The sequence below is a fragment of the Brassica oleracea genome, unplaced genomic scaffold (assembly GCF_000695525.1).
Source record: "Brassica oleracea var. oleracea cultivar TO1000 unplaced genomic scaffold, BOL UnpScaffold00578, whole genome shotgun sequence".
Lineage (NCBI taxonomy): Eukaryota > Viridiplantae > Streptophyta > Magnoliopsida > Brassicales > Brassicaceae > Brassica > Brassica oleracea.
Genome location: NW_013617421.1, coordinates 41,743 through 52,201, shown reverse-complemented (window position 1 = coordinate 52,201; position 10,459 = coordinate 41,743). Strand labels below are relative to the sequence as shown.

Below are 10,459 nucleotides of genomic sequence, written 5' to 3'. Positions count from 1 at the left end.
GCGAGAAAACGAAGTTTTAGAACATGTTTATTGCAGATCTCTTATGTTGCAGTTTTTAACGTAATATAAAAAACAGTTTCTTAGTTTTTAAAAAGCTAAGAAACGTCTCTTGTGTTTCTTATATCTCTTATTTAAGAGACGTTTTTTAATTTTTGTACTTAAAAACTAAAAAACTGTATCTTATATTATGCTAAAAACCTTAAACTAAAACCTACAATAAACATGCTGTCAGAACTCTGTATTTATAGATAAAGATAATTCAAATATTATACTCCCTTCGTTTCTTATCGTAAGTAGTTTAAGAAAAATTCTTTTGTTTCAATATGTAAATAGTTTCCAAATATCTAGATAATTTTTACATTTATTGGATATAGTGTAACCAATCAAATAATATTAATTTTTTTATAATTGATTGAACTAATTAATTAAATATTATTTTTTTAAAAGTACTAAATTTTTTAATATTAATGTTTTTAGTCCAAACTACTTTTTTGAAACGGAGGAGTACTAGTTTTGTCTTTAAAACGTATTAAATTGTACAGACTTGTAAAATAAGTAATAAAAAAAGAAAAAAAGGGTTGAAAAAGTAAAAATGAAACGAAAAGCGAAAAAGAGAGAGGAAAAAGAAAAAGAGATGCCTTTTTCTATAAAAAAGTCTACAAAAAACTTGTGGCTCAGAATCATCACGTGTAATGACATGGCACTCTGGGCGAATCAAAAGGTTGTACAATTCGCAAGATCACAGCAAAACTGTAATCTTTTTTCTCGCAAAGACAAAAAGGAGATAAAAAGAAATAAACAAATCGAGAAAGAAAGAGAAAAAACTCAGACAACCACCGAAACACAAGACAGTCGTCTCTCTCTCTCTCTCTCTCTTTCTTCTCTGTCTTCTCAAAAGTTTCCGCTTTTTTCTCGAAGAAGATTGATGTCTGATCCGGCGATTAAGCTGTTTGGGAAAACGATTCCTTTACCGGAACTTCTTGGTGGTGATTTAACAGAACAGCAAGACCAGAATCCTGTTCGGTTATCAGATTCGTGTACCGGAGACGATGAAGAGATGGGTGATTCCGGTTTAGCAGGAGGAGGAGGAGGAGATGATGATGGTTGTGGAGATAGCGAGAGTCAAAAGGTAACGTTTTTGGATTTGTGAGTCGATTTTGAAGAGTACCCATGATTTATTTCATGGAAATGACCGATGGGTTCATGTTAGCTTAATCAAAATCATAACTTTATAAAACAAAAAAAGGGATCTTGTGTTTATGTTGAACTAGGTTTTGTTCATTCGATGGTGTTAGTTCTATTCTTTCCTCAAATGAGTTCTTTGATATTTGGTTTGCTGAAGCACTTTTAGGGTTTACGCCGTTCTACTCATTTCGAAGGAGATTAAAATCGTTAGCTTCTCTGGTTCTGTTGATTTCAGAAGCCTTAAACTTTTAATGAGTTAGTTATTCAATATGTCAGTAACTAGATCTGGAAAACTCCAGAATCTGTGTTCTGGTTTCTGAAAACATTGAATACATTTAATTTCAGTGTAGTTCTGAGGTTTAGCTTCACTATTTGCTGTTTATTTGATATAACAACATTGTTAGCATACTAATTGATTTTTGTGATTATCTCAGGAAGAAAAAGATACAGAGTGTGGAGACGAGTCATTGTGCAATGAATCTAGTAAAGTTAGTGCGGCATCGAGTATAACTGAGAAAACGGAAACTACTAAAGTTGCAAAGACGGATGAAGAGACGTCACAGAACGGGACTTGCTCTCAAGAGGGGAAGCTAAAGAAGCCCGACAAGATTCTGCCTTGCCCGCGATGCAACAGCATGGAGACCAAGTTCTGTTACTACAACAACTACAACGTTAACCAACCTCGCCATTTCTGCAAGAAGTGTCAGAGGTATTGGACAGCTGGAGGAACCATGAGGAACGTTCCCGTCGGTGCTGGGAGACGCAAGAACAAGAACCCGGCTTCTCATTTTAACCGTCACGTAACCATAACATCTGCGGAAGCTATGCAGAAGGCGGCGGCGGCAAGAACCGCTGATAATGGCACCAGTCTCCTGACTTTCGGCTCTGACTCAGTCCTATGTGAATCCATGGCTTCAGGGTTGAATCTTGCTGACAAGTCAATGCTGAAGAAGACAGAAGCTAGTGCAGGCTTGAAGATTACGGTTCCTTTAAACCCTTCAAAGGAACAGGCCGGAACAATCAGCCCGTTACCATGCTTTCCAGGACCACCACCAACTTGGCCGTACGCTTGGAACGGTGTTTCATGGACGGCTGTACCGTTTTACCCTCCGCCTGCTTACTGGAGCTACCCGGGTGTTTCACCGGGGACATGGAACAGCATCGCCTGGATGCCACAACCCACTTCACCATCTGCTGGGTCCGGTCCAAACTCTCCAACACTTGGTAAACATTCACGCGACGAGAGCATTGCTGAACCGGGAACCGTTCTTGAAGAAACCGAGTCACCACTTGGTAGAGAGAAAAGCAAATCCGAGAGATGCCTTTGGGTTCCCAAGACGCTGAGGATCGATGATCCAGAGGAAGCCGCTAAAAGTTCGATATGGGAGACACTAGGGATCAAGAAGGACGAAAAGGCAGACACTTTCGGAGCTTTCAGGTCACCGAACAAAGAAAAAAGCAGTCTTTCTCAAGGAAGACGACCAGAGTTGCAAGCGAATCCTGCTGCTCTTTCTAGGTCAGCAAACTTCCATGAAAGCTCATAAAATGATGGATTTGAATGTTTAGGGTTCAGTCTTGTGTTCCAAGATAACAAGTGAGTCCTTTTTGTATATATTATGGTTGACATAGCGAGGGAGAAGTTAGTTTTTGGGTTGCAGAGTAAATGTTTGTTGTTGTATCATAAATGGGAAAAATCCCCAAAACTGTAGTTAAATAAATCTTGTAAGATTTGCTATTTTCCATTATAATTTACGATTTGTTTAGTAAGCTTAAAATCTAATTTATGCCCCATCATTGACTACTGTGTGTTCACAGATATAGTATCAAATATCCTAAAATGCAAATACATGTTGATCATGACTTTTAGTTTAGCCAAAGAAAGAAGACTTGAAGAGTGTTCGGATTTAAAGGAACCTCGCTTTCTGATTAAATGGCTTTTCCAAAATGCTCAGAACTTTGCGTGTTCACATAGAATTTGAGACGAGTTGAAGGATCTTTCTTTAAAGCATTTGGGAAAATGATAAAAGAAAAATGAGCTTCTTTATTTTTTATTCCTCTAAATTAGCTCATAAAAAATTTGGTAGGTATTTTCATCTTCAACTATTCCAACTTCCAGAAATGAAACTTTTCTTCCAACTATAATAATATTAATTGGTGTAGCAGGTCAATCTCATCTTTAGTTATCATGTTGTGTAAAACATACATTTAGGAATCACATTTATATTTTCCAAAAACAAAAACATATCCTTTCACAAGAGTAACTGGAGAATTCATAGAATACGTTCCACGTCTTCTCTACATGCTAAAAAGAAAAGGTAACAATCAAACATCAACAGTGATCAACATCTTTTAAAGGGAAACATACAATAAAAACTCCATAAATTAATAACGTTGAATTTTTTAATATTTTATTAATTTAACGAATTATTAATTTAAAATTTTTTTTAATTGATATATTTGTAAATATATATTTTATGTAAAATAAAAAGAATAACTGCTTTTATGGTGTTTTATACTCACTATATGTAATAGATTCAAATTTTATCTTCATTATTTGAGATTATTTGTTGTATCGAGATATGTAATATACAATTTATAAAAGTTTTTAGATGAAGTCTGATAAAATAACATAAGAATGTTAAAAATAATTAAAAGCGATTTCATTGTGAATAAATATAAAAAGTATAATACTTTGTTTATATATTTATATAAACTTCACATAATAATTATTAATTTATGATTATAGTGTGAGACCATGTATTTTTAAAGGTGTTTCAAAATTTTATTATCTTATCAAATTGTAGTACATTTTGAACCGGCCCAACTCGAAATCTGATGAATTTTTTAGTTTATCATAACTAATTTATCAAGTATTAATTTATTGAATATCACTGTATAATTTTTGAAACAATTAAAGAAGACAACTACATAATAGAAACACCAATTAGAGATTCAAAATAGAACTAAAAGTGGAGAACAAAGTTTATTTTGAAATTTGAATTCCACTCAAGACCAAAGATTCATACATCTATTCATGTTCAACAAACACATATTTTACATACAAGGGTGAGACCAAAGTTTCATATATTTGGTTTTTTTTTTTAAACATCAAATGCTTATTCGGTTACTTAAAGAATCATACATCTGTTCATATTAAACAAACACAGATTTTACATAAAAAGATTACACAACATCAAAGTCAAGAAACTTATTTGCATCTACTTCATTTGGCCAATATCTTAGTGATCTTAGACAATATGGAGATGGTTTACTTGATTATTCAGTCTTTTTTTTTTCTCAACGATTATTCAGTCATTCTAATCAAAGTTATGATAAGTTTATTTCATGTGAGGTTTTTAAAAACTGTACTATATAAGTTTTTAAAAAATTGGTACAATTTATGTATTCTTTATGTTATTGTTTGTTATGTTATATATATATCATTATTGAACTTAAATTTAAATTGAAATGTTTAACTACTTTTATTTATAATTATATTTGAAAGATAATCTTTGTATAAGCATTAAAAATTTATTAAAATATATATATATATATATATATATATTATATAAATTTTGTTTATGCATACAGTGAAGTTCTTAAAAGAATCATAGGGATTATGAATAAAAAAAATTCAACATCATGACAAATCTATGAACAGTGATTCTTTAAATATACTGTAATAATGTTTTTTTTTAGAACAACTGTAATAATGTTCATAAGCTCATTTTCTATTTTAAATGATGTACTATTTGAGAGAGGTTCTATTCATTTTCTTTTGTGTTTTTCTCTCACTTTGATGGTGCAGTAACAAAGGGTTGGTTTTCTCAGTTAACGTAATTTTTGGGAGATAAAATGTTATGTATGATCTAACGTATAAAAATATGGTGAATTTGTGAGATATACATAAATGGCAGTAAAATAAAGAATATGTCCATTCTACAGTATAAGTTCCTCGATGTGACAGGTTTTTCAAAAAATGCTATTACTATCCCTTAGAGAGCGCGTGGATGTGTGGAAGAAAAAGCAAGTAAAAATATACTATACAATATTCATTATAGTATGGACACAGTTGTAATAAAACAACGGATACCCACAAGCGAAATTAGACTATACTATATGAATTATAGTCTGGACAAAGCTGCAACCAAAATGGACATCCACTTACAAAAATATATTGTCATGAAGACATAAATAAAGAATGAAGATACAGAGAACAAGTGTGGCGAAACAGAACACACCAGAGGCAAGCTAGGTATTTGGGACGTTGTTGGAGTTACCATAAGGAGATATAAAACATGAGTATATTCTTCATATAAATGTATTGTTCGTGAAAAAAATGGTGAGTGCATTATATATTAATTGTTGTCTTTACAAAACTCTAAACATCAGAATCATTTCAGCGGCATAAAACTTTTAGTACTATGAATTTGCATTCTATTTTATTTATTATACCGCTATAGAATCAAACATTCTAAGAGAGAGCATTGTTCTTCTTCTCTAATGTAACCCACCATCTAATTCTGGGATGTTATTAGTGGCGACAATGCTAAAGGATAAGACAACATAGCTGATGGAGTAGTGAAGGAGAAGAATCATAAGGCGAAGGAGATACACTTTGCCGAAGAGGATGAGAAGAATTGTAACATACTATACTGTAATTATAAATAGAATATAATACATTACACAACATTATTGTTCATCCTCCCCAATTCAATCCATCGTCTGTTTTCACGATCTCCAACCCAACAAACCAGATACCTGACATATTTAATCACCCACAGATACAAGACGAGATCAGTTTAAAACTTAGACTATGTCCCCAGATGCTATGAAATCAAACCAAACTTACCTTGATTTGTTGGCTTTGGAAACTCAATTGTGCCACCGTAAAATTGAAAGAACCACTGAAATCCTAACTCTCAATATCCTACTTATGCCGCACGACCGAACCCACACACCCTCTTCAAATCTCTCTTCTTCGCTGTATGCAAGAGTTTGTAAAGTAGAAACAATTGTTCAATTTACAGGATAATGAGATCAGACATTCGTTGATGTATGTGCGCGCAGAAAATACTATTTTTGGCACTTTACACAACAATATATAACATATCATAGCCAAAGTGAAGCTATGGGTGTGAAGTTAATTTTTCTTTTTCTTATGTATACGGACTTCAATTTCCCATAAAAATATACCAGTTTGAAACAACCCTCACTGAATATTTTTTCAAACAAAAACAACCCTCACTGAATAGAAAATCAGCTCAGACCAAAACAACGAAGAATATTTCCAACAATGAATCTTATCTGAGACTGATCCTCAAAATAAAAGCAAAGTGATTAAGTGAATACTCCAAAAAGAACGTCAAATACATTTTTTTTTGTATTTTACATTTTATATCAATTTTATTAAACATAAAAAAGAAGCACTGAAAATTTTATAAATAAATAATCAATACACACTAAAATGTAAAACGCAATATTTTTGATTCATATATGAATATTTTATTTTACGAAGTGAGGAAATCTTTAATTTTTAAAATGAAGTGTCTCGGCTAGAGAAATAATTACGAAATTACATATACATAATATTTTTATTTTATATTAATAATTTTTATTTTAATTGTAATATATTTATATATTTTGCATTAATAATATATATATGCATAGATATATGTGAAATATTTAAGTGAGATATGATAATAAAGATTAAAGAGATATAAAAATTAATATTACCTGAAGTATATGTAAGTTACATAACTATAACTTATAAAGTGAAAATTAAATAATATTTTTAGGTTTTGAATAGTAAAACCTCAAATTTGAAGTTTCAATAATCAGAACCAAATTTGATGGTTTGAATGCTTTTTTAAAAGCCAAAAACCTCAAAATTTGGAAGTTTGGAAGTTTGAAAGCTTCATAGTAATGTCTAATGAACGAACATTTTATATGATATCAGAACAAGAAGTAGGACGTTAATATAATAATGTTTGTGGAAAAACGCCAAGTGAAAAAGAAAGCCACTCACTATATAATTTCCAGGAAACTTACTTAGGAAATTAGTTGCAACGATTTTAAATCGTGTTTGTCCTTTTCATTCCCCATTAAGAGAGTGATAGATTATTCATAGTTTAATTGTTTTCAATCTTATGAACAGCTGCATGAATCGGCCAAATAATTCTGAGACCAAGCCGGTACAGCGCGGCGGTCGTGGAGTGCGGGGAACAGGATGAGGACGTGGAAGGGAACAATGCTCATGCTGTGACTTGTACTGACAGTAGAAAAAATCAGATTCCACAACTGATCAACCTCATGCAAGCTCAGCGATCAGTATCCTCTGAGAGTTATCGGGTAAAACTAACCATCCTGATGTGATCATTGACACGGGTTGTATTTATAGGAAATTGCTTACGGACCTCCGACGACTTTCCGACGGAATTCCGATGGATGTAAAGCAGTCCGTCGGAATTCCGTCGGTATTGTCCAATCTCAAACGGCTATACAACGGTCATATATATTTGTCGGCAACGGTCACATAGTTCGTCGGAATTCCGTCGGTATTTTCCGACGGAATTCCGACGAACCATGTGACCGTTGCCGACAAATACATATGACCGTTGTGTAGCCGTTTGGGATTGGACAATTCCGACGGAATTCCGACGGACTTCTTTATATCCGTCGGAATTTCGTCGGAAAGTCGTCGGAGGTCCGTAAGCAATTTCCTATAAATATAACCCCTCTTCATTCAACTCATTCACACTTCATTCTCTCTTCATTCTCTTTAGTCATAACAATTCCGTGAAAATCATGTCTTCAGAAGTTTATTATCGTTCGTGGATGGATAAACCTCATTTGGATCCGAACACCAATTTGCTTACGGAAGAATACGTTCAAGGGATTGGAGAATTCATGAGGCTTGTTCAACAGCAACCGGATGCAAAAAGTGGTATGTTAAGATGTCCCTGCTCTTCTTGCAATAATAATAAGGTTATAAAAGAATTTGATGTTTGGACTCATTTGTATATGAAAGGGTTTTCACGTAATTATAAAGTTTGGTACCTTCATGGGGAAACTGGTTATGAATATGGTAGTACTAGCGAACCTCAGCCTGTTAGTGAACTTCAGCCTGATATTAGGTTAGAAGAATCTAGAACGGATATAGATTATGGTGTAGGTACTGAGCAGATGGTACATGATCATTATAGAGGGGAAGAACCAAACCCCGAGTCTAGGAGATTTTTTGACATGTTGGATGCAGGAAAACAACCTTTGTATCAAAATTGTAGAGATGGTTATTCAGTCTTATCATCTGCAACTAGATTAATGGGTATTAAGACAGACTATAATTTGGCTGAAGAATGTATGGATGCGATTACTGATTTTGTCAAAGGTATTCTACCTGAGGATAACCTTGCACCGGGTTCATACTACGAGGTTCAGAAACTTGTTGCAGGTCTTCAACTACCGTATGAAGTGATAGATGTATGTATTGACAACTGCATGATCTACTGGAGAGCGGATGAGACACGGAATGTATGCAAATTTTGTGGGAAACCTCGTTATCAGGAGACGAGGGGAAGAGTTCCGATCCCATTCAAAAGAATGTGGTATTTGCCTTTGACGGAAAGATTGAAGAGGTTGTATATGTGCTTCACATCATGACATAAGACTCGTCTCTATCTCGTGATGGATGTCGCTGACATTGTTTCCTCGCTTGATAAATTCCCTAATGGGAATGCATCTAGAGCAACGAAGCGTGGTTCACAGTAACTACACTCTGATTATGTGCTCCACAATGTGTTGTTTGTCCCGGAATTCTATTGTACTCTAATTTCCGTTGCAAAATTGTTGAAACAAACTGGATGTTTAGCAATCTTTACTGAATGTGATGGTTTTTGCAGGATCATTTTTACAAACACTTTGATTGTAACGGATGAAGAGCGTGAGGGAGTGTACCACTTTACCAGGGTCTTGGCAGCTCGGGCTCATAAAGTTTCAAAGAGGGTCACATCTACTTGAGCTTTGTGGAAATGTAGACTAGAACATCCTTCTACTTGTGTTTTTATCTTTTTTACCAGATTGTGATCATTCATTCATTCCTTACTGCTCTTGATATATGTAAGAATATTTTGTAGATGCGCTGGATAGCTTTGTACACATATATGCTGTAACATTGCTTATCGTAACAAGAGGAAATATGGGAAATTTCAGAACACAAAAGGGAGTTGTATAGTTTGCATTCTCGCATAAAAATGTTCCAGACGTTTTTCACTTCAAACGAAGAATATTTTGTAAAATAATGTCTAAAACTAGTATTTTAAAACGAGAAATTTTTAGTTTCACCAACCCAATAGTGTTTGAGTATTTGATATTTGATATCTTTTAAAAAAGGAAATAAAATTAAATATCCAAATTAGATTATATTTTTAAAATAAAATACTAAAAATACATAAAAATAGCTACAAAAAATAAATTAATTAATATTGTTAAGTCTTCAGCAAAATACTAAACCCTATACCCTAAATCCTAAACCCTAAACCCTAAACCTTAAACGTTAAACCTTAAACTTTGGATAAACTCTAAACCGTTGGAAAATCTTAAACCCTAAATCATATATAAAAAACTAAATTTTAATAACACTAAACCCTAAATCCTAATCACTAAATCCTAAACCCTTGGGTAAACTCTGAACCCTTGGATAAATCATAAACTTTAGGGTTTAATTTTAAATATTTTTTATTTAGAGTTTATGATTTATCCAAGAGTTCAGGGTTTATCATAGGGTTTAGGGTTTAGTGATTAGGGTTCAGGGTTTAGTGTTATTAAGATTTAGTTTTTAATGTATGATTTAGGGTTTAAAATTTTCCAATAGTTTACGGTTTATCCAAGATTTAAGGTTTATAATTTGGGTTATAGGAATTAGTATTTTGCTAACGGTTTAACAATATTTTTGTAATTATTTTTATGTATTTTTATTGTTTTGTTTTAAAAATATAATTTTATTTGAAAATTTAATTTTGTTTTCTTTTTAAAAAATATCAAATATCAAATATTCAAATACTATTGGTCGGTGAACCTAGAGGTTCAAGGGGTGAACCCAAGAAACCCGAACTGAACGACACGGTAGGAACACGATGAGACGAGACGTGAATTTTGGTCACCTATAATATATTTAAGTATTAACCATCATACTTTTAAAATAGGGAGAATTGCCAAGTGTGACTCAAAACTTGGAGTCAAACCCAAAACAATACCCCAACTTGGGTCAAACGCA

General features: G+C 33.1%; 1 protein-coding gene across 1 annotated transcript; it reads left to right on the top strand.

Moving 5' to 3' along the window:
• Positions 1-741: 741 nt before the first annotated feature.
• On the top strand, positions 742-2,952 carry LOC106319687 (cyclic dof factor 2). The gene is made up of 2 exons (XM_013758065.1): positions 742-1,129; positions 1,620-2,952. Exons 1-2 carry the CDS (start codon positions 926-928, stop codon positions 2,727-2,729), a joined length of 1,314 nt encoding a protein of 437 aa, XP_013613519.1. The 5' UTR covers positions 742-925; the 3' UTR covers positions 2,730-2,952.
• Positions 2,953-10,459: the final 7,507 nt, after the last annotated feature.

Coding starts and splice junctions, on each gene's coding strand:
- LOC106319687 (XM_013758065.1), top strand. CDS start 926: ATGTCTGATCCGGCGATTAAGCTGTTTGGGAAAACGATTCCTTTACCG. Junction 1,130..1,619: donor GAGATAGCGAGAGTCAAAAG/GTAACGTTTTTG, acceptor TGATTATCTCAG/GAAGAAAAAGATACAGAGTG.